The sequence below is a fragment of the Tyto alba genome, unplaced genomic scaffold (genome assembly GCF_018691265.1).
Source record: "Tyto alba isolate M040663 unplaced genomic scaffold, T.alba_DEE_v4.0 Super-Scaffold_39, whole genome shotgun sequence".
Taxonomy (NCBI): Eukaryota; Metazoa; Chordata; class Aves; order Strigiformes; family Tytonidae; genus Tyto; species Tyto alba.
This window is the reverse complement of record NW_024881314.1, coordinates 11,549,945-11,574,328: the sequence shown is the minus strand read 5'-3', so window position 1 is coordinate 11,574,328 and position 24,384 is coordinate 11,549,945. Positions and strand designations below refer to the sequence as shown.

The following is a 24,384-nucleotide window of genomic DNA, read 5'->3' as shown; positions in this document are numbered from 1 at the left end:
GCTCGGTCAGACAAGGCAACCCTCGCGGGAGGGTTATAGACCACAGAGATGTCATTCTGGCTGCAGGATGAGAACATCTCCCACATTCAGATATACTTTCCAAACTTGTGGTTTTATCTTTCATCCATTCTACTTCTCGAGCTATTCAGAGCAGCAGGTATCGTTGCCTCGCTACCTGCTTCCAGCGCTGGCAGGAGCTCGCGATGGCAGCGAGCTCACACAGCCCCAGTCATCCAGCAGACCTGGGAATTGCCTGCAGCCTCCAAAGGGTATCCAGGTAGGATGAGGAGGTGAGACACAGCCCTCTGCACCCCTGTGCCTGCCCTTCGCCCACAGAGCTCAGACGAAACACCACGGCAGAATTACTCTTTCCCTTCAATCAAAAATCTCTGCTAGGGTGTCCTCAGTATTTCTTTCTTTCCGTGATGATGTACAGGGCTTCTGTCCGGCTGGAAGTTTCCCATGGGAGTCCCTCTCCCTTCCCAAGAGGCTGCTTTGTGTCTCTGCCCAGAGACGTACAGGATGCACGAGATGCCTGGAAATGCAAAGCCCTTTGTTAGCAGCCCGGCCCGTCCTCCTCTCAGCAGCCGTCAGAGTATCTCCTTGTAAAGGGCAAGCAGACCCTGTCTAACGTATTAAAATCCCGGGGGCTGGGGTTGTATTGTGCAGGCCACGGATGCCCCTGATGCGGGGGGCAGAGCCCCTCTGAGGCCGTGCGCTGTGTACAACGCGCGCCAGTGCCCTCATCGCATTCGCTGCCCCACATCTGACGAGCGCCTGTGCCGTTTCTGAAAGGGACGCTACAGCCCTTTCTTCTTACGCTTTATTTCATTACTGAATAAAGTTCAAAACTCTTTGTGAGAATCAAAAAAAAAAAAAAAAAAAAAAAAAAGACCCTGAAGCGGTGCAGGGGAAGCAGAGGAGGCTGAGGGAGCGTGTGGCGAGGTGTGAGGAGATCTCCCCTCAGTGAGGGGCCGTCACTTGGCGGCAGCGGGGTCGGCGGGGACCCAACTGCCGCTCGCACGGCCCCGGTGAAATGGGCCCAGAGGCGCGGGGGGCCGGGCAGCACCACGCCCGCCGGCAATCCGCCGCCCAGGGGCTCCGCCCGCCTCGGCCCCCCCGGCCCCGCGGGCGGCCCCGGCCCCCGGGCGGGCCCCGGGCGGGAAGGGGAGCGGCGGCCCCGCCGCCCGACGGCGCCCCCTGCCGGCCGGGGCGCGACCGGCAGCGGCCGGCGCGCAGGCGCGGTTGCCATGGCGCCGCGTCCCCGGCGCGGGGCGATGGCGGAGGCGGGTGTGGGCGAGCTCCGGCTGCGGGCCGTCATCGGCTTCAACGGTAGTGGGGGGGCGTGGGGAGGGGGGCAGCTAGGGGGGTCTGGGGCGTCGGGGGTGCCTGGGGCACCATAGGGGCAGCTGAGGGGGTCCGGGGCACCGGGGTATGGGGACGCTGTGGGGCAGCTGTGGGCACGGGTCGCCAGCAGACAGGCTGAGAGGAGGGCAGGACAGCACGGGGGCAGGCGTGGGGCAGGCGTGGGGCAGGCGTGGGTGCTGTGGGGTTGGCTGAGAGCTGTGGGTGCACAGGGTGTGCCTTCTGCCTCGCCCCCCCCCCCCCCCCCCCCTCCACATGCCCAGCATCGCAAGAGACAGATGTAAAGTTAAGAGCAGGAAAAGTTCGACAGAACAGTAGGATTTTTATTTTTTCATTTTCTAATTACGCAGCTTATTAGAATGAGAAGAGTTTCATTTCAAAATAAAACCAACTCCGGTTGCACAAAATACTGTCGTAAATACTCCTGTGACCCAGGGATGGGGGCTAGGCACTGGGGCTTCGCTAGCCAACTGCCTTCTCAGGAAATTTGTGGCTTTGCAGCTATTTTGAGGCAGGTCATGGCAACGCTGACTGGTGATGTGGCCTCCATAAATCAGCGGGTGCTGCTGGAGAACCCTCTGTGCTGAAGGGCTCAGACCTCTGGGCCAGTGAAATCTCCTGGTAGCTGTCGGAAGCACAGCACGGTCCAAAGCGTGTAAAGGTGACCGTGGAGTTTTACAGGGGGTTGTTGTGCTGAATGGCTTTATGGGGAACTGGAAAGCTCTTGGTTTTTCCCTCCTGGTGAGATAAACCTTAGGGAACAAGCGAGTTACCCTTAGGGAGTGCAATAATCAAGGTCTTTGTGGCAGAGGTGTTGGAGAGAGGTCAGCCCGACTGGGGACTCCAAGCAGGGGAAGAGAATTTGCCTGCAGCCCCCAGAAGGGTTAACCACCAGCAGATCTTTCCCTCCTTTCTCTTGTAGGGCATATACCCTGTGGCCTGATCTGCCACCCTGACAAGGAGCACATTCTCTATCCCCTGGGATGTACTGTGGTTATTCAAGAGCTGGACAGTAAGAAGCAGACTTTCTTGAATGGTCACACCAATAATGTCTCGTGTGTCGTCGTGTCCAGGAACGGGGTCTATGTTGCTTCTGGACAAGTCACTTTCATGGGCTTCAAGGTGGATAATGCTCTATTTTTAACTGTGAAATATTGACCAAAGAAATTGGAGTTGGCTTGCCAGTGGTGGGAACACCTTTTGTTTATTTCTTCTTTTGTTGGAAAACAAATACCTACAGTGGGAGGATGTTGCAGAGAATGGAAAATTGTGGCTAGTCCATTGCTGGATGTGCCGTTATGTTTTTATAAAGCATTACACCTTCTCCCTAAGATTGGGATAACTAGATTGAGGCGTCTCCTAATTCCAGTCCTTTTAATCCAAAGTGTTGTGTGTGTGTGTGTCAGCCTAAATCTCATTAGTCATTAATTAATAAATGGTCTTGTATTTAAAGTGATACCTGAGTTCCAGAGCTGCTTAGGGCTTTCAAAAGCCCTCGGCAGGTACCTACCTGCATTTTTAGACCTCTAAAGTTCTTTTTAATTTTTGCCTGTTTGAAAAGACCCTGAGACACCTGGAAGAAATCAAATATTAGCATTTTCAGTTTTTTAAAATCTAAGTCAAATGCCCAGTGTGTCAAGGTAACTTTTGATTCTGAAATGAAGCTACTCAACCAGTAAGCCAGAATAATGGTTCTTACAGCACCTAATCTGAAGCATTTTTGTGTCAGTGGAGTGCTGGGCTGGATAAAAGCTAACCTTGGGCTGGGCTCCTTCTAACAGCTTTCCCGCCAGAGAAAGTTTTTATACCTAGTCCTGTGTGTTATCTCTAATGCTCTGGCTTTGGCCCCTTCTGCTTTGCATCTCAGGCAGACATCATTCTGTGGGATTTCCAGAGGAAGGAGTTGCTTGCTCGGCTGTCACTTCATAAGGGTAAAATTGAAGGACTGGCGTTTTCTCCAAACAGCCTTTATCTCCTGTCCCTGGGAGGCCAGGATGATGGCAGGTAACGATTTCCGCTTCTCGGCACATGATTTCCACCAAGGTGTAAGGCTTCAAGGAATGTTCTTAGGGAGTGCTCGCTCCTCCCTCTTCTGGCAGTCTGACCCTTTCCCCTGCTTGATGCCTCTCCTCAATGATGCAGCTCTGTCGGATGGGAAGCCGGGTGGGTACTGTGGGCAGAGTGCAGGGTATGGGGAAAGATGAAGGGAGCGGCTACTTCTTAAGCTGGTGTCATCGCCCAGAAATCTTATGGAGCCTGCACAGTTAGGTGGCTTAATGAACTGCCCTGACGAAGTATAAATTTCAGTGAGGGCTTACTTTGGCACACAGACAAGTGAGAGTAGAATAAAAAGTTACTTTAAATCAGATTTGACGAATGGCCTAAGATACGATTTGAGTCTTGCTCAGCAGAAGGGATCCAGCAAATGCACATCCCTTGCTTTAGGAGCAGGGGAGGCAAACTGCAATTCCACGCATTTGTGACAAGGCATTTCTTGAGTGAAATCTCTACGAAGTGACTTTTATTGTGTATCCTGGTGGGAACAGACTGCAGAAAATAGGTGTCATCTTGCTTTTGGTTTTAAGTAATTTGGTTTTAAGTAATGTCAAAAAGCAAAGCTATTTAAATCCCTTCCTTCTCCTGCAGTGTGGTTGTGTGGCACGTTGACAAGAGAGAGGCTGTCTGTGGGAGCCCTGCCTCGGCATGCAGCGCGGGGAGTGCGACCGTCGTGGTGTGCTCCAGCTGCAGAGACGAGATGTTTGTTACTGCTGGAAAGTAAGGTTTTATTTAGATGAAAGAAATGAGGAAAAGAACCCTCGGACCTATTACCTTTTACAAAGAGTCTTTACTTAAATGTAAGGAAACTTAAGCAACTGTGTGCTTGTGTTTTTTCTTTTAGCTCTGAATGGACTCACAAATATCCATCAGCTTGTCCCTTTAAGGCATTTCTGCTTGTTCTGTGTATAACAATGTTTTCAAAGCAGCACACAAGGATCCGAGTGCATCACGTCTGTTCCTGATAGCAGGATTTTGTACTCAGCATTCCCCATGCAGTGTTTAAAATATTTAGTTGCCAGTGTTTGCACAAGAAAGGCAGTCAGTGAGTGACTCTGAACAATGGTTAATTAATGTCGAAACAATGATATCTTGCAGGTTGTTGGATCATCTCCTATCCTCACCGGATGTGATATACAATTGGTCACTGTCTTGTAACAAAAGTTAGTACAAAAAGTCACATTTTGCATGGATTTGAGACAGCCCCCGTATATCTAGCCTGACATGTAAATGTGTTGAGAGCCTGCACCTCTCGTTAAATCAGGGAAGGCCTTGGATGGTCTTGGCTGCAATTGCACTTATGAGTGCTGGTCTTTGCAATTTTAACATTTTGTTAAATGTAAAGGTGACTGTGTGTAAAGATTTTTATATTGGCTCCTATGTTGTCAATTAAATTGTGCTATAAAACAGTTGAAAATGTCCATACCATTCATTTCCCATTCTAGGAACTGATTTCCACGGTGTGTGTCTCTTTTGGAAATGAAGTGTCAAGGTTGTTACATACTTCTCCGTAATCCTTGTATATGTTTTCGCTGAACCTCTAAGATATTTTTATTTACTTGGAAAAAGTTACCGTAAGAGACAGTGGAAAAGACAGACTTAATTCTGGCCTCTCTCATACTGTTCTTTTCCTCCTTATTAAAATTTCAGAATAATGTAGCCTTGTAAAGGCTTTTAAATTTTTCTAGTAGTGAAAAAACTTGGATGTTTCTGCATATATGGATTTGATTCATATAGTTGTTCTTATAGTGGGACCATTCGAGTATGGGAACTGGATCTAGCCAACAGGAAAATCCGCCCAACTGAATGCCAGACAGGGCAATTGAGAAGGGTGATCTTGTGTGTTAAGGTAAGTTTCAGCCTAAATGATTTGGCTAAACTAAGAAACTCTCTACAGACTAGAGAAAAAACACAAACTTTTATGGTAATGCTAAAAATGCCAATTACAACGGCATGATGGCACTGAAGTTACTAAGCATTGGCTCATGGCAGATGGTCTCCCACAGTTTCTTTATCCTGGAAAAGAATGTTTTGAATGCTTCTGAAGAGAAGCAGCATGTATTTTAGTCTCAGGCTCTAGCACCCGGAGAATTCCACTTTTGCTTCAAAATATTATCTAGATTTGGTTAGAAAATGTCTTGCATTCATCAGTGTTAGGGATCTTTGAGTGTGATGGCATGAAAACATTGGCTGTATCCCCTCAGATTAAATCTTGGCAAAACACTGAAATTAAGCTATTTACGCAGCCCAGTTCTAGGCTTGGAACAAGTATCTTGCTATCTGGACCAGGATCTCTTTTTATTTTTTAATGCTTTCCTATAGGTGGCAGATGATGATGATTATTTTTATGTTGGCACATCAAGCGGTGATGTCCTGAAAGTGAATACAAACAACAGGCTGATGATTGACTACGGGCCTCGGAAGGAAAAGTTTAGCTCGGTGAGTAGCAGCTCTGTGGCTTGAATTTTTTCCTTATCCTGCTCTTTGTTAGTAACTGAAAGTAGGTCAACCTCCAGGAGAATCATTACAAAGTTGATTCACAGACTAACCCTTCTTCTGTGCTGTTAGTTCTTTGTGAGTGTCTCAATCTTGATCCTGAAGTCTGAGACCATTAGCTTGGCTGTTTTCAGTTTAATTTGGCTCAGAATTTGGGTTTTACCTGAATATCATGTGTCATCCCACAGACTCCCTCTTCTGTTAAATCTGGTAAAATTCATAAAAAGTGAAAAATAAGAATAAAAATGGAGTAGTTCCCGAGCTGATTTTTTTTTAGAGAAATACTAGCTGGAGTGAGACAGAGAACATTTTTAGGAAGACTGGTAGAAGTGCTTATTTGAGAGGCTTTCCCACACTTACTGCTATAAGGTCCTGCATTCAGATCTTACAGATTTGTTAAATTGTCTGGGCCAAAATTTTCTAAGACCACCGTTTGCCACAGGAAGAGTATTTTGGAAAAACTTCAAAACACTACAGTTGCTCTTAAAAAAACCTAACCCCCTAAATTTTTGTGTTTGTTCCATGTACCGTTCCTCCCTCTTCCCTTCAGGAGGTCGTCTTTTTGAAATCCTGATTCTGCCACTGATGAAGAGGTCTTACTGAAAAGGGTAGTATAGATATTATAATTAAAGAGTTTAGTATAATGCATATGCACAACTGAGACAAAACAAGGTTACACAGGGTACATCGACTCTATTGCTTTTCAACTTCTGAGTACTTGACTTCATAACCCCAAAGTTCTTTTAACTTAGCTTTTTTTGTCTATAATTGGGACTCGCGGGTCCTAGTATGAGGATCCTGAGACAGGAGTATCTCCCAAATAATGAGCTTTTGGCCTTTCATTGTACAAGAATTCTGCATGCAGGGAGCTGTAATGATAAACAATCAGCACCAGCTAGTACACCTGCTCTTGATTTCTCTTTATTTATTGCTGTAAAAGACTTCTTGTAGCTTCTCAGGTTATACCCAGCGGAGGGCATGATACCAAAGGAATTCAAACAGATCCCTGAAAAACCTTACTGCATAAGGTTGAATGTATTTTGTGATTCTGTTAACAACCATGAAAATCAGTGAGCAGCAAGGGAAGCAATGCAGATGGAAGTACCAAACGTACTGTTAGGGATGCCATGGGGAAGCTGTCTTAGAAAGAAGCAGATCTTGTTTGAGCGTAAACACGAGACTAACAAAGACTGTAGGAAAAATTCAGCAGTGAACCCCAAAGAAGAGGGTACGATGGACTTGTTTCTCCAAACCTCATGAACTTTGCTTGTACCAACAAATGTATGTCCAAACCACATACGTGACCATTCAAAATGTGGTGTTTCTTGCGTTACAAATGCATGCCCACGTCTCTGGGATAACTTGGGGCCACTGAGTTCTTTGAAATATATTTCAACATTTATCAATTCCAGAAGGTTGGAGAAGTTCTTACTCGTTTTTCCCATTTGTGTCATAGAAATGTAAGTAGCTTAATTCTGTGCATGTATTAAGTGACAAGACTGTATGTATTTTGTTTTCCTGCTAAAAACCATAGGTTTGCTGAAGGTGCGTTAGATCTCTTGTGGGTATATCCATGCTGTACGCTGTTAAGTTAGTATTCTAGCAGTCATTCTGCAGGGTTTTGCATCCACACAGGACCCATGTCCTGGCTGATCTCTGCCGTTTCTTATGCCAAAGTCTTGGTGATTGAATATCACCCCCCCTTTTAAGTGCTTGCATGCTTGTCCTTCTACATCTAGCAGTACGGGTACCTTGCCTAGAGTACCTGGTTGAAGCCACATGAGGTCCTCAACTCCCTTGCCTTTAGGGGTGAGGGAAAGGTGCCAGATGCATTTGAAACAGTACTTCACAAAAAATATACTTCCTAGACCATTGCTAAAGAAGCAATCAAACAGGGTCATTGGCAGGATGCCGTGCAATCTAGGGTTGAAAGAGGGCCTAGGGCCTCTGAGAGAAAAGCAGAGACTCAGAGCCAGACCACAGTCCAATCCATACTGTGAGGGGTTTCATCATAAGGCAAGTTCATAGGAACCACAGTTTGTGGCAGAGACCTCCAGAGCATCGTGAACTTCAGCTGACATTGCTTCTGATAGTGAAAAGCTGAAGAAAAACAGGACCTTTGACTATGCAGGAGACTGATGAGATGCTAGCAAGAAGAGAAGATCCAGAAGTGGATCTTGTCACAGCTGCCTGCCAGCCCTGTGGATGGGACCTGAGCTGGTAGGCATTAATCTGATTTAAACACTGGTTTATTAGTGTTATGGCAGTCATTTGAGATGCCACTGGTCATTTTGGGAGAAGGGAGAGAAAAGGAGACATTCACACCACACTGGGTGGAAATAACAAGTAGTCCTTCCAATCTCCTCCTTTACCCTATTGCTTAAAACAAACATTTCTGTTCAAAGACAGGCTTCTCAATCAGACACGTGCTCACCCCTATCAGCCCTTCTCCTCTTGCTTACTTCCTCTCCACTCTCTTCCCTCATTCTTACCGATGCAGTTTCCAAATGCCCAAAATGGAAAATTCATCAGGGCAAACCCGCACTGTTACAGTCAGTGAGAAGGTACTAGTACATTTTTATCTCCCGCTAGTCAGATCCACTTTTATACTTTCTAATTCTCCCTTCCTAGCTCCATACTGTGATTCCCTTTCCACCCACCCATTGCACATCTCTGCATACAAATAATACCTTGTCACTAGACTGTCAACAAGTCCTCGCTGAACACATGTAAGATCTAATGTTTTATGGCAGAAATTTCCAGTTGTAGCATAGCCTTTAATGCCAGAAGAGGTATTTATTTCACAGATGTTTTTCCAAGTCAAAACCACAGCATTTATCAAAACGAAAGTATTTGCATCCTTGTTTCTACACAATTTAGTACATCGTATTGCTAACCCTAGGAGAACTGTTGATTTTTATTTTTTCTCCCCCCTGCAGAGCTGCATGTATTTCACAAGACATCTTTTGTCTCTTTCTTAAAAATGTACCATGTATTAGTACTCATAACAAAAATTCTCACCTCTCTAGCCGTGCAAAGCAAAGCTGCTGGAAAGCTTGTTTCAGAAGTGAGCCATGCTGTTTCAGGGTAGGCATGACTGCTCCAAAGCATGGCTTTTGGGACAGGTACCTCCTTTCCTAACCAGGCATTTCCCCACTCCCTGGCAGGGAGGTTAGCCGTACATCCTCTAGTGGTGGAACTGGCCTGGCCTCCCTCCCCGTGGAACCATTTTCATCAGCCTGTTGCAATTCTATATGAAAAGATGCATATTCACGAATGAACGTTATCCTGTATCTCTGAAAACCTTGTTCACCAGGGAATTATGAAACATTGCCATACCATGAAACTAAACCTGGAATCCACAGCCAGCCCACGATGAGCATATCTTTGAAGAAAGAGTTTAGACACTGCTTGGGTGAGGAAAAGATGTTTATTGCAAATAAGTTTGGTCAACCTTAAAGGAACTTTGCCTTTAGATATGTAAGACTGTGTTTATTATGTAGACATGATCTGAAGATTTCTTTGCTTCTATTTTGAAGAGGAGTGGCAGAATACTTCACCGGTATGATGAAGTAACTTGTTTTCCATCTACATAGAATTAAGTTTAAGTGCATTTCTGTAATGTCTGTAAATACTGGAATAAACAGCAAAATTAATTTTTATCCCTGTCACAGGCTTGAGGAGCTACAAGGCACCCGTTGAGATGCAAAATAGGATGTACAATTGCAAATGCATTTTCAGAAATAGATGGAGTGATTTGCATTATAAAAAAAAAAAAATATTTGAAGGAGGTGTGCTGGAAGAGTTCATAGGGCGCTCAAGAGCTTTGCAAGAGATCAGAATGGGCCAAAGAGCAAGTATCCCTGCAGGGAAGGGAATGGGCATGCTGGATTTTTACTGGTATTTTTATTTATAATCATACTTCAAAGCAGTGGTTTCTTTTAGTAAGAAGTAAATAATGAATGGTGATATTTTTAGCCTCCTACATTAGACTCTGCATTTCATCTACCAGAGGTCTGGCAGTATATAAAATAAAGTATTCATCACATCGTTAACGTTGAACTTCTTGACTCCATGAATAACAAGTGCAGCTTATAAAGCTATCTGTTTACTCGTGGTGATTCAAAGAACAGACTGGACAAGAAAGAAGCGCAATTATCAAGTTAAAGTTGAAATCAAACTCTGATGATTTTGAGAGCCCGGCAATGAATCCTGGCCACTTCAAGTTTTTTTTTTTTTCTTGATAATACCCACTTCCCTCTCAAATTGAGGAACTGAAGAGAATACCTCAGAAAATTCAAAGCAGTCTTGGCAGTGCTGCAAAAACTCTAATTTATTATCAAGTAGTAGGGAGCTGCAATCAGATAAACTACCTCATCAGAGGTTTGATTTCTAATGCTGCCACCTGCCATAATGCTAAACCCAAAGGGCATTTGAGGTGGAAGTCTTTTACAGGAAAAACTGCAAAGCGGTAGATCAAAAGACAATTGATGGGCCTGTGATAACAGAGGACTTGCAAAATGCTGCCAACACCTCATAGGAAATTTTTAAAAAGTTGTTCAGAAACAGTTCTGCTTGTGGATCTTATTTCTAATTAAAAAGAATTCCTTTGTTCTCGTGCTTTTGCTAGGAATATTTGCATGAAACCTGGCTTCTTGCCTGGTAGTGTTGTGATAGTATGGCATAAAATCCTCTCTGGAGGTTGTGTTTTTCACAGTGATCAGTCCTGATATCACAGGAGACTGTAGATATGCTGCTGGTGGATACAGACTAATGAAGAAATCCAGTGCAATTAAATTACAAATCAGGATTTTCTTTTTCTGCAGTCCACATTTATTGGATTCTGAAGTTAAATAGTCCTTAAGCTGATGGTAGGTGGGTGCAAGACTGCTCGGAATGCCAACACTGGAATGCCCAATTACATATATGGTCATTATTCTGTGTTCTTCAAAAAGTATAAACAAGACTTTAAAAACAATCAATTCCTTCTATTTGGTTTGATAACTGAACTGAAGTAATTTTTCCAAATTCATCAGACCTTGTCTCTGTTTTTTGCAACATCCTTTCTGGGTCTAAATAACTCAAATTGGTTTTGTTTTTGATTCGATTCCTCTCTTGCCTTCCTTAGAGCTTCAGTCATTTCCACACAGAAAATCAACACTTTCTGGCTTTCATTCTTGTAAACACTCGGAAACTGTTTAATCCTGAAAATTTACTGAGGTTAGGCCAGATTAATGCTTGAAAAGAATAGGAATGCTGGGTGGTGCTGCTTAGATGTCAAACTTTATCATAAAGTGCTGACACCTGTATTTGTTCAAAACTCACAAGCCAAGCACATGACAGTGACTCCTTCCTAAAGAATAAATGCAAAATTATTCTGATTTACCTCTTGGTTTTTAGTTGTTGAGGATTCACTTCTTCCTGCTTTCACAACACTAAATGCTAGAGGTGTTTTTCCCAGAAAAAACTCCACCAAGCAGAAATCATTGTTTTCACATACTGGCTCTATGAGCTCAGGCTTAAAGAAAAAAAATCGTAATATCGTGAAACTGCTAGTATTATCACAGCAGTTAGCAGTGCTGCTTATTACCCTAGGTAGTGGCAAATGTTGCTGAAGTCTATATTGCAGCTTAAAATGTCAAGCCCAACAGTCTCCTTACAAGTCACGGGGAGCCTGGAACTGCTACCAGCTGGCCTGTGCCTCTTGTACAAGCTTGCTTCGTGACAGAGATTAGTTTTCAGTCCAAGTTTTGATGACATAAAGCTCCTTTATTTCTTTTTTTTTAATTATTCTTTCGATTTCACTCATGCGTATGTTCCCCCCAAGCTAGTAGGGATATCTTTCTGCGTAAGAATGTCCGGATTTAACCCCACAGAAATAGTTTCACTCCTCTTTTAGCCTATTTTGGGGGTCTCAGATTTTCAATAATTAATCCGTTGTCTTGTATACGGAAGAGTAATATTACTCCACAGGTAGCAAAACTGAAGCAGAGACTGGCTTTTCTTATACTTGAAATTTTGTGGCAAGGCTCAGGACTGGTTTTGTTTGTTTGCTGGTTTTGTTTAGGTTTTTTTTACCGTAGTCTGGTACTTTATCCACAGAAAACCATTTCTCCTTTTTCTAATGGCTGACCTCTTGTTGATCTACTCATCTTAGTAAATAGCAGAAACCCATGTTGATATGGGCTGACTGATTTTCAAATCTTTTCTGTGACAAATGTGTTTTATTACTAATAGGTGGGAGATGGGATTGCATCTTTCAGACAGGGAGAGAGGCCTGGGATGCAGAGGATCTGCCCTAAAAGGAGCTGTAGGAAAAGACGCTTAGGCTGAGTTTTGTGTTTTTGTGTCTGATAGATAAAGAACTAGTGGAAGGAAATGTGGAGGCACTAATACAAAATTTATGTATTGCTTGCTGGAATGAGGTATGGCTACGTATGCTCCTATGTGGTCCCAGCTGCTCCGAAAGATCCATGATGATGCTGTTTATTTGCTTCTCATACTGTAGTAGTTCATATATACCTGTAATTAATAACTCTTTTCTCCTTTCTCCCTCTAGAGAGCCACTCTTTAGCCTAGGTCAATCAAAGAATACTGATAAAGCCATATTTGAGTGACATAAGCACTGCTATCGGGAGCGTGGAAGAGACTTCGCTGTGCTATACAGCATGGCTGCAGCAATAAAGAGACTCTGCTTCCGTCCAATTGCGTTTTAATCCTGTTTTCTCCTAGGGAGTCACAGCTTTGCTTTTGCTGAAGACAGGAGATGTAATAGTCGGCACTGGAGGAGGGATTGTAGCTCTCTGTAAAGGCTCAAACTACAAAGTAATGAAGTGAGTTTGTAGATGGGAGAGTCAGGAGGGTAGAGGTGACACTTCCCCTGAAGGGTCACAGTATAACAACTAATCGTTTTTACCTAAAGGCATAATCCAAATAAATCTCAGTTTTTCAATTCCGAAGACAAAATAGACAGTATGGTTCCAGCGTAATGAAGTTGAAGCAGACTGAAAATTAACTACATGCGTTTGCACAGGAGTGAATTGCCCTACTCATCACTCATTTTAAATGACCATTGTTTCCTTTTAGGCATGAGGAGTCAGATCCTAAATTGATGCAAGGTGAGACAGGTCTGCTGAAGTCAGTAAAATTACACTTATTTATGCCAGCTAAGAAAGAGTAGTATTTGCCATATAAAAAAGGGTTTGTTGGAGGACATGGGATCGTAAAGGAGGGCTCCACTAATTTTATAGGCACATGTCTGGAAGTGCTGGAGTATGCGCAAGGCTTTTTTTCTGCATACAAAATAGAAAGCTGCAGGTGTTATTTCCCTGTCTGTGATTTGAAAATTGGGCTTGCAGCTATTCATTTGACATTGCTTGAATAGCCAACTTTACAGTTCTGCAAGCTTATCACTGAACTGTCTGGAAATATTCTTGAATATGAGATATTTAAGTTCATTTGAGCAGGAATATCAACAAAGATGCTGTTACCTTAGGCCCTGATCCAGAAAACAAAGTCCCCAAAGCCTTGGCAAGCCTTGGCAGAGTAGCAGGTGGGACAGGCAAGATCATGTGATGTCTTAAAATGTGACTGGGAATGAAATGTTAGTCCTGACCACATTCTTGAATATTTCAATCACAGCCTAGTATGGAGCTTTTGAGGGAAGCAGGGAAATCAAGACTGTAAAGGGAAGCTGGAAGATAAGTACATTGAAATCAATGTCAGGCCAAATCTCTGCTTTGTCTTATAGGAAAATTCAAGTTCAGGGTGCTGTCACTTCCCTGACACATAGAGGTCAAGGTCACCAGTTCTTTGTAGGGACAAATGAATGCCAGATTTATCGAATCAACTACACTGCGTTTAAAGAGGAGCTGATTGCTGCCTGTCACAATGAAGCCATCCATGACATCGTTTTTCCTTTGTGAGTATGACTGGCTGGGATGCTTTTGGCTGACAAAGAAGTTTGAGTACCTGTGTAAACACTCTTTAATCACCAGGAACCCAAAGCCTGTTAACATCCTTGCGGGGTGATTTATACTGTAACCGACCAGTGTATTGCAAGGGTGATGGTGCGCGGCCATTTGAACGCAGAAGGCAGCAGTTCAGTTTGAGAATTGGAAAAATCATCAATCTACAGAAAGAATTCTAAACAAAAATACTAGAATTATTTATGTTTGGGTAATGGCAGTGATGGTGACCTCCTCCTTTTTTCCTAGGGTTGGTGCTATGAGACTCAGGCCTCAGTCTGCCAGCAGTGTGAATCCTGAAAGTCTCCTTTTGTGTACCCTTTTGCAACTACAGCTTGTAGAGGCATCTGCTTTTCTACCCACCTGTAACATCAGCTGAAACCTAACAGAGCTATTGAAAGAGGCTTTTTGGATCTCTCAGCCTCACTTACGATTTCATGTTTGACAATATGGCATGTTATATTAAATTTAGGGCTTGTGATGAGAGATGCTGGGTATGCTGGTGTGTCTTCTGTCTGCTTTTGTCTTGTGAACAGACAGCAGACGTTCCCTCTTCCTGCATAGCAGGATCATGACAGTTCATTTAAAAAAAAAAAAAAAAACAAACAACAAAACGCAATGGATCAGTTGTTTCCTCTCCAAATGAAGAATGGGAATTTGATGCCAATGAGAGTTTTTATTTTTGGCATGTTATTGCATTGCTTCTTGACACGGCACAAAGAATCCAATCTTATCAAAGTACAGCAAAGTGCGCAATGCAAAAAGCCCTCCTCTCTGCTTGTCACCAGCCTGAAACATCCACATCCTTCTAATTTAATGAGAAAATCATTTGGAGCTTTAGGATAATATGATGCCAATATACCTGACTGACACATCTGCCTCACAGGCATTTGGATGAGCTGGATTGAGTGATGATTCTAAAGACTACAGGACTACATCCTTGCATAGATGTTTAAACTTTTTATCTCTTAACTGCTCTTGAACAGAGCATATCACTGATTGGGAAATACAGGCTTAATTTCCCTGCTCTGGCTTATTTCAGAATACTTCAGTTGCTGATGTTACCCTGCTTTGTAAAGCACCCATGCAAGCTGGGCTTGAAAGGCGCCACACTTTTTTTGAGCCGGTTTTCTCTGTCCAGGTTCATCATCTTCCCAGGCGTTGATGGTGAGGTTGAACAAAAGCTTGTGGTACCTTTCTAGATTTCACTTTCAGTCATATCCCTAGGACGTATGGTTTAGAGCTTATTTCAAAGCATTCAGTCCCATAGCTTTTGAAATGCTGCAGGTCTTTTTTTATTCAAACATGTATAACAAGTATATTACGAACAGGCTTTTGCCATCATTTTTTTTATTGCCTTCAGCGATGTTGAATAGGAATCACCCAGTAAGCAAGATAAAAAATGACATCTTTACAATATGAGGCTGCTGTTAGTCCCTGATGTTAAATCCGGGCAGTCAGCACCTCTACACCCACTTTTGTGTCTATTATATACAACACGTGAAGCTGTCTAGAGATTGAATGTGGGAAATAAATGTCACAACTTGAAAAAAGTAGAAAGAATTCTTTTAGTTTCACTTTAAATGTTCCTTAAAATGAATCTTTGAGTAGAAACCAGACCAGGGGGATTTCATGTGAGAAAGGTGATCCTACAAAAAAGGCCTTTGTCTTAACCATGGTGATCCCTATTGGGAAGATTGCAGTTGCACGTTAGTATCAGCTAAGCTTCGAAGCCTGGTTTAAGATCTAACAAAGAAGTATTTTCTGTATGCCCCTCCTCATTACCTCTCCTCTCTGAATTCTCCAGGGGAACTTCCGATTTGTTTGCTACCTGCTCCAAAAATGATATTCGAGTGTGGCACACCCCAGAAAACAGGGAGCTCCTACGAATTGTCATCCCCAACATGACCTGCCATGCCATAGAGTTTATGAGAGATGGCAAGAGCATCATTTCAGGTAATGGTCAGTCCAGACCCCTGGTTGAGTCCAGTCTTGAAGTGTTGCCAAATTTAATAAACATCGGTATGTTACAATGAAGAGAGGATTAAATTGGGAATGAGTTTAAATTCCGTTCATCACTTGACCGAAAGGCCCCTTTGCTTGCAGCTGGTCTGATGAACTTTGCTCACAGCCCCCAGTATCCAGGTGTATGGAGGGCAAGGTTTGGAGACCTTGCTATGGATGTGAATTCCAGCAATTCAAAATGCAGTTCAGTCTTATTCAAAAGGCATAATTCTAAAATATTAACCCGTTGTATGCAACACCTTAACCTGTGATGTATATAGAGCACCTTTTGCATAAAGCTGCTACCCATTGCCATACGCAAATTGCTTACACAGGGACTACTGCAGTCCTAGAGCAATGATGCAGTCCCCCCATTGTTACCAAACTAATTTGTCCATAGCCAGAATCAAAAAGGAATTCAATTTTAATAGTTTATTTGGGACTACAGTTCTGTGGGCTCATCTACAGTACAGTGGTTTTCATTTTATACTGGTGACCAAACAGGGTGGGCCTTATTCAGGAACTTAATAAAAAACCAGGTTCGTTTGGAAAGGAAAGAGAGGCATTAATACGAGGAAAGTCTGTGCGCCTGGGTAATCTGTTTCTTTATACTCATCAGCTTGGAACGATGGGAAAATCCGTGCCTTCATGCCAGAGAGTGGACGGCTAATGTATGTGATTAACCATGCCCACAGCCTGGGAGTGACAGCGATTGCTGCTACAAGTGACTGTAAACGGATCATTAGTGGAGGAGGTGAAGGGCAGGTAATTTTTGCTTAAAAACCTGGAGCAGCTCTGTGCTCTCATCACAGGGCCTGCGAACTGTCTGTAACTGCTTAGTCAGAAAGTGAGCTATTCTTAGCTTTCGCTTGAGCAAAGGACCGCGTTCGAAAATACTGGCTTTTGATATATGCAGATCTCTTGCTCTCAGAGAGCATAATGTAAAACAACGCCCCAGTTCCTTAATCCTTTTTGTTCATTTGTCTCTTCCCTAGATTTGGTTTATCTACATTAGTCATTGTTTGCAAGCCTCCATCTAACTGTGCTCTAGCACAGATATTCTTTCTGTCATTGCCTTGGAAGTCTTAATCCTGTCCAAATTGACCTGTATGAATTGATTTAAAGTTCACTTTATATTCCTGTAGTGTCTATGGGATAACTTCCTAATTCGCTGGGATGGTACTATCTGGTTTAGGTGATGGTGTTAATAAAAGACTCTAATAATAACTCAGTTTGTCATTCAATTATGGAAGCATTCCAATACAAATAACCATGAAAATTAGAAAATATGTTGTAGACATCATACCTGTGCAGTTCAACATTTTTCTGGCCATACAAAACAAGCACCATGTACTTTGGTTACTTCATGCACTTCATATAGTTGTGGCCCTTTTCAGGCTGTAAAAGTGACACTCCTCTCCTAATGTTTAAACAACTTAAACACAGGGGTTTTATTTATATTAAAAATAAATAATTAGACTGGGAAGGCTCATTTTCAGATTCTTGCCTTGCTTTGGACTTCCTCTCTGCAGTCTGGCAAGCACTCAGAACCAGACGTTTAACTGCGCGTGGATTCCTGATTGAGATTCAACCGCTCTGCTTTGTTGTGTACCCTGATCTCAAGTGTTCAGTGTGCCATGCTGGAGATTGCACAGGAAGTCTTGAAGAGTGAGGAATTGAATTTAGGTCTTCCAAATCTCAGGCTAATATCCTAATCATTGAGCCATCTTTCTGAATCATTCTGTACCTCAGCTCTTCTGGAGAGCAGCACTGCTTTATCTCCCAGCATAAAGACATTAGAGATGATGAGCCACTTCAACCCTTCACTAATAAAAGAACAGTTAAGTACCTTGGATGATTAGCACTAGAGGATGCGAAAGACGGAGGGCCTAGATTCTGTATCGACACACAGAGAATGGCACAGGCTCTGGTTAGTTGGTCTCCGAATTGAAAAAGACGGCTGAGAGAATAAAAGCTAAAGGTTGGTTAAGTAAAAATGGGAACTGGAGGGGACCACTTGTATTATTCGTTCAGAACACAAAATAGGTGTTCTGAAATGCTAATGGTTCTGTCAAAAGCAGTCATCTGAAAGCGGTGACTTTCGGGATTGCTTAGGGGATCTGGATCCTCTGGTCGTTTAGCAAGTGGGAACTAGACATCCAGATCCTGTACTTAACTCAGCATCAGACTTGAAAACATGGAAGGTCAGCTCTCTCTGATGTCATTATCTACATTTCTAAATTTTCACTAGGATTTGACCTTATCAGAACGTAAAAGCGAATAGGTATCGTGAAGTTTGGTGCTAGTGGGACAGTAAATACAAGGTGTGAAGGATCAAGTCCTCAAAGCAGAAAGATTTTTGCTGCTACCACCACTGGGAAAAGAGGTGATTTCAGGCACATATTTCACATCAAAGATTTAAAGAGTTGTTTCGTGTTTATTTACTGGCACTGTATGTAGCACAAATATCATGTAGCTTTTTTATATTCCATTTCAGAAGCCTTGCTCTTTGATCTTTAAAGCACTGCTGGAAATATATCCTGGACTAGATGTTTTTTCCTGGTTGAGAGATGAGTAAACTGAAGCATGGGATAGTGAGAACTTTGCAAAACCAAGTTCTGGGGTTAATGGTCAGAAATTCCTGAACCAAGTGGATTGTACTCTCAATAACTCAGTTCAGTTTTATGAGTCAGCTTGCATGAATAACGCACAGGAAAATAGAGACAGTTGTTAAGAATGAGTTGCTGTATGTGTTATAAGAAAAAGAAGAGTTTGGGAAAGCCTTGGGCATCCTGCTGAGCTCAGTCGGACAAGGTGGTACAAGAGCAGATGTTTGTTGCTGATTTTCAGGTGAGGATCTGGGAGATTGGTGAGAGGACTCACAAACTGGGGGAAATTCTGAAGGAGCATGTATCTGCTGTGTCCTGCATCAAGATCAAGAAGGACGACCGAGAGTGTGTCACAGCCAGCCTTGATGGAACATGCATCATCTGGGACCTTGTGTAAGGAGACAGATAAGTATTGCAGGGCACTTAAAATGCCGGTAACGTCTCTGTTGGGTCACTGTGCCCTGCTTGGGACACCACATAACGAGGAGGAGGGGGAAAAAGAGCATTAGGAAATAAAAATTACTAGAAAGAACAATAAAGTCAGGGAATGTAGAACCTCCAATGCTAGAAACTTTTCAGGAAAGTTTAGCAAACATTTGTCTCAAGTTTTATTGTATTGGATCCTGCTTGGCCAAGGGGGTGGAGCAGGAGCTTTCCTAAGTTTCCCACTAGCTCCATTTTCCAGCACTTTATGGCTCTTGTCAAGATCCTGCAGATCTGCAGGTAAGATAAGGAAATTTTTGCATAGTGAATAGCACCTAGAAAGCATTCTGGATTTAAAAATTTCATTTTGTATGACAGCAGATCGGAAGTCTTACAAGGCAGCTGTGATGGGGAACAGAACTGATGACCCTAACAGGCTTCATGAAACCCTGAACTCAGACCAATACCTGAAAATATCTAATTAGGAAGAGAGATCTGATGTGTCACACAGGCAGAAATAGTTCAGGCAGTCTTTGTTTTTCTTTTTTGACCCTATTGCTCTATCCTGTTTTGGGGGTGTTTTGCAGGCGTTTTATAAGAAAACAAATGATTCTAGCCAATACGTTGTTCAAATGTGTGTGTTACCATCCTGAAGAATACCAGATAATCACCAGTGGAACAGACAGAAGGGTAAGCAAAACTGCAGGAATTCTGTTTGCAGTAATTCCAAAACACAAAGTCTGGTGCTTGTTAACATGATAAAACTCCTGCACCTCCACAGAAGGTTGTGTTACAGGGCAGTGCTGAAATCTGCCTGCTATTCATGCACAGCTGAGCCCTCCTCTGGTCTGCTCTCTAGATTGGATACTGGGAAGTGTTTGATGGCTCTGAGATCAGAGAATTGGAAGGATCCGTATCAGGTTCCATCAACGGAATGGACATCACATCAGATGGGACATACTTTGTCACAGGTGAGTAGGTGGATATAACTAGAAAAGAGGGGGTCATACTAAGACCAGGAAAAGCAAGACAGCAAACCAAGGACCTCAGTAAAGACAGAAAAAACTAGAAGGAGAGGTCAGCTAAAGGGGAAAATAAAATGAATCACTGAAGAAAAATATTTAGAAAAAGGCTGTGGTTCAGACTTGGAACATACTACGGTTCAGTCTTGTCAGACGTACTGTAAGGGTGAAGACATGGTTCAGATGTCTCCAGGGGAGGACAGGGTTTCATCCTGCCCTGCTCCTCATTTAGCTGAGTGGGGTTCACCGTGCACTTGAATGATTTGTTCCAGTGTCCTCCTCCGGCAGCCTGGCAGGCTCTGGCAGTTTACAAGTGGGAATGGCTCCAGGCTCCATCCAGCCTCGGGCTCACGTGTTCCCCACCATTGCGATGTCTCTTTGGGGAGCCTGGCACTAGCACAGAGGAGCCATGCTGCTGTGTATATTGGCTAGCACTGAAAACTGTGGATTTGGTGTTAGTACCAGCCGGTTTTGATTAAACTGGTAAATGTATGTTGGTTGAGAGCATTTTGAAGGTCCTCCATCAGTACCAATTGCTGGCTGTAGCTCACTGTGCTCTGTGGGTGTAGGTCCTGAGCACGCTACTGGACACTGACTCTCTACTTCAGCTGAAAAGTAGTTTTTGCCACAATGCTCAAGACAATGTATCCCGCCTTTCCTAAATCAAATGGATGCCTACATATTCCCCGGCCTGTCATCTGGGAACAAAAAGCAGCAGAACCCCATGTAACCGTTTGTTCTTCCTTTGTGCCCAATGCAGGTGGTGACGACCATCTGGTGAAACTGTGGGACTATAACGAGGGTGCAGTGACTCATGTTGGAGTGGGCCATAGTGGCAACATCAGCCGTCTCAAGATCTGCCCTGGGAACAAGTACATAGTCAGTGTGAGTGCGGACGGTGCCATCCTGCTGTGGAAGTACCCAGACTTGGGCTAACGGCTGGCCCAGGAGCTGCTAGGCTGCTGCTTCCTCCACCAGTCCTACTGATTCTTTTCTCTTAGAGCTGAGGCTGTTTTAAAGCATTTGTACTATTAGAGGATATACTATATTTATACTGTCTGGTATGCATTTACCAGATCCTTCAGATATCCTTTGTCTCACTGAAAAAATAGGTCTGATTTTTTTCAGGGGGCTAAGAATTTGCTGTTCCTTTTAGACTGGTGTGAAAGGATTCGTCACTTCTGAAAATCATCTTGGCTGTTGTTATAACACTTGCATGTTGTTACTGCCACCTTTCCTGATAGTCTCCTAGCATAGTCTTACTTGTCTGCCTGCTCATTTTTGTGGGCTCTCTCTTGCTTTCACATGTTCTCTCTTTCTCTTCCCTACCCCCTTCTGTCGCTTCCCTCAATGAATAACTTGTTGGGTAAATTCAGTCTTCTGTGTTCATTTTAATTTGTCTGGTCCTGATTAAGGAAAAACCCTCAGCTCCAACTCAGGCGTTTAACTGGGAAGCTCTTCTGAGCCAAGCTTTTAAATCAGTGTTCTCAAAGGAGTACAAGGATGTCGGGGCTTTTTCATCTGCGGTGTCCAATTTAAAACTCTCTTCAGGGGCCTGGTTTTCAAGAGTTAGAGAGCAGTCCTTTCTAAAAATGCCTGGATGTTTCCAGCTAGACACACTCACACTCCTGGTCATTACCCTAATTTTTCAAATGGGCTCCAAATTTGCATGAAATATGTATTTAGTCTGAGAACGATCACCTGGTATCATATCTACTATTAAAACCAACAGCTCTCAAGATACTGTTTGTTTAAAGATCAGTGGAGGCAGCCAGCCTGTGAAGTGATGCAAGTGAAGTAAATATTTCTTTTGCAGGCATTGAAGGCCTGTGAGAATTCTGTCATAAATTAAAATGGCAGCAAAATTTTGCATTCATTGATGTTAAGACTTACAAACAGTTACCTAATATGATATTTTAAAGGCAGTGTCAGCTAGATACTGTCATATCTCTACTGATAGTATTAGCTGTTCTGGTAGGCAATGGGGGATAGGAATTTAAAGGTATGATTGCTTATTATTCTTTATATGCCACTAAAAACATTTACAGGGTGTATCCTTTTGGACTGGCTCGAAGGGTATCTGTACATAGGTTGTCCATCAAACACTATGCAAGTCATATTCCTTCAGGTTAAAATATCTCTACTCTTATTAATGGGGTCTTTAGCAAAGGAATTAAGTCATTCCTTCCTTTTTTTCTCTGGAGTCAAGACTTGATGCTATGCAGCGATAAACACTCCAGCAGGTTTTACAAGCTCTGCAGCAGTACTCCCATGGTTTGGAAGGCAGGAACAAACCACTGGAATGTGGGACGGACAGGCAAAACATTTGTACTTGTGCTAGGAGAATGAAAACAGAAGCGGAGCCTGTGATTGCTAACCAGACAGTCCCAAAGACCCGCGTCACCGCCAGCTCCCCATGCTCTCAGGGGCGCGGGGTTTTGCGACACAGATAACTGTCCGGCAAAGTCCCCCGTCAGCAAAGCAACTCCGTTCCCATCAGATCACCCCAAACCTGTCATTACAGGCGGGAGGAGAATCCAAGCACCCATCGGGGAGCCAAAGTCCTGTTTTGGTGTGGCTGTTCCTGCGGTGTGAAGACCAAACCCCTGTGTGCTCCTCCTGCACTAGCTGGTCCTTCACGGCTCGGAGGCAGCAAAGCGAGGCAGGCTGTCCTGACTCACCTGGCCACTGTCACCCAGTGGCTCTGTGGAGGACAGGAGCTGGCATGCAAAGAGTGAAAGCTGGTAAACAACACTTTCGGTTTGTGACAGCCAGGCAGGAGGCTCAGGCCCTGTGTCTGTCACCTTGCAGATTTGAAAACTGCGAGCGCAGATTCTTTGGAGAAATCCTGTCCTGCCCATCTTTGTTTTCAGCGTGAAGTAGCATCGCTTTGTTAAACCCAGCCCGGATTTGAAGCGTGGACACTGGCTGAGTGCGCTTGCCCCAGCGTAGCCAGCCGATGCCGGGCACTGCCCGGGGCGGTGGGAGCACACTGCGCTCCGTTCGACCCCCCCACCCCGGTGCCCGCACACAAAGCAGAGCCATCGCACCCTCCCTGCTGCAGGGCTGGGCGATCTGCACAGCCCTGCATACTGTACGGGAAAAACAGGCGATAACCCCCTAGGCTGGGACTGCCGGGAGCCCTGTGACCTTGCAGTCCGGGCGCGCATTTGGAAAAGACGGGCCCCGTGGCTGAGCGGGGCGCTGGCACGCTTGTCTGCTTCCCAAGCAGCGCTCGTGCCCCCAGCACAGCCTTGCCCCTCCCGGCACATCTCACACGAGCACTGAGAGCCGTACACGCTCCTCACCAGCATGGCCGGGCTCCCCGGGGAGCCCCCGCAGCTTTACAAATGGATGTGACCTACATGAATGACGCCAGGAAGCGGACATGCAGAGCAACCTGTGCTGCCCTTCTGCTAGAAGTCCGGTTGTGTTTGGAAAACACGAAGTGCGGTCACAAATTTGCCCATTATGCATTTGCCTTGGCGGCAGGCACATTGTCTTTTACAGCATGAATGTATTCATTACACTATCATTAGTCATGAAGAACAGCCCGGCTAATAATGGAGATCTATAACACTCGTGCAGAGACTCAGCCATAACGAATGTGTTATTACCAGAAAGCGCTGAGGAGTTTCAGTGCCTCCCTCTTCGCTGAGGCAAAGGGAGCTACTGTCACTCCGGTCGTATCAGCGAAAGCAAAGAGGTGTCACTGGCAGGAGGCGTGTTTGCGTACCCGTTGCATACCCTCCTGACATCCCTGCCCCTGTATCTGCCTGAATTCTCCTCAGGAGGCCGAGCGGCCGGGGGCAGGAGAGAAATGCGCGGGCACCATGGTTGCACCAAGCTCCCTTACGCTGTCTTGATCGACTCCAGTGATGTTAAAGTGGAGTTAAATTCTGGTCCCTGTCGGCCTGGGGGAGGGGATGAAGGGAATGTCAGCGAAAATCAGGCATGTACTGGGCTTGGAAATGGTTTTATAACCCTTATTGCTAGGGGGGAAAGAAGAAAGTTATGTTAAACAGACTTCAGTGATGTCTGACTCCTGGTGGAAGCAGTCATTGGCTTTACGGCATTGGGCCCTGGGATGGGAGACCCAGGTTTCCAGCTGTACCCTCACTTCACAGCACAATGCTGGGATCAGAGCCCCTTGCCACCAAGAATTTGGCTTCCAGCCCCTTGATGCCATTCCCCCTCTGTGAGCTGCTTCCTCCTGGGCTCAGGCCACAGACACCACTGACGTGCAGCCCTGCAGAAAGGCATCACCCTTCTTGCCTTCCTGTCCTCAGCACAAAACCATCTCAGTGAGGTTTTTTAACACACTAGCATCTGAAGTTCTTTTTTTTTTTTTTTTTTTTTTTTTTTTGCTGTTGATTTGCACATCCCTCAGCACCTCGGGGCATCTGCTTGTGTGGAACTGGATACCCCGGTGCTCACCAGGTG

General features: G+C 44.3%; 1 protein-coding gene across 1 annotated transcript; it reads left to right on the top strand.

Moving 5' to 3' along the window:
• Positions 1-1,258: 1,258 nt before the first annotated feature.
• CFAP52 (cilia and flagella associated protein 52) lies at positions 1,259-21,281 on the top strand. The gene is made up of 14 exons (XM_042802571.1): positions 1,259-1,332; positions 2,288-2,487; positions 3,233-3,369; positions 4,012-4,140; positions 5,170-5,269; positions 5,743-5,859; positions 12,649-12,749; positions 13,667-13,837; positions 15,691-15,839; positions 16,507-16,652; positions 18,738-18,889; positions 19,507-19,609; positions 19,779-19,890; positions 20,702-21,281. The coding sequence occupies exons 1-14, from the start codon at positions 1,278-1,280 to the stop codon at positions 20,875-20,877; spliced, it is 1,848 nt and encodes a 615-aa protein (XP_042658505.1). The 5' UTR covers positions 1,259-1,277; the 3' UTR covers positions 20,878-21,281.
• Positions 21,282-24,384: the final 3,103 nt, after the last annotated feature.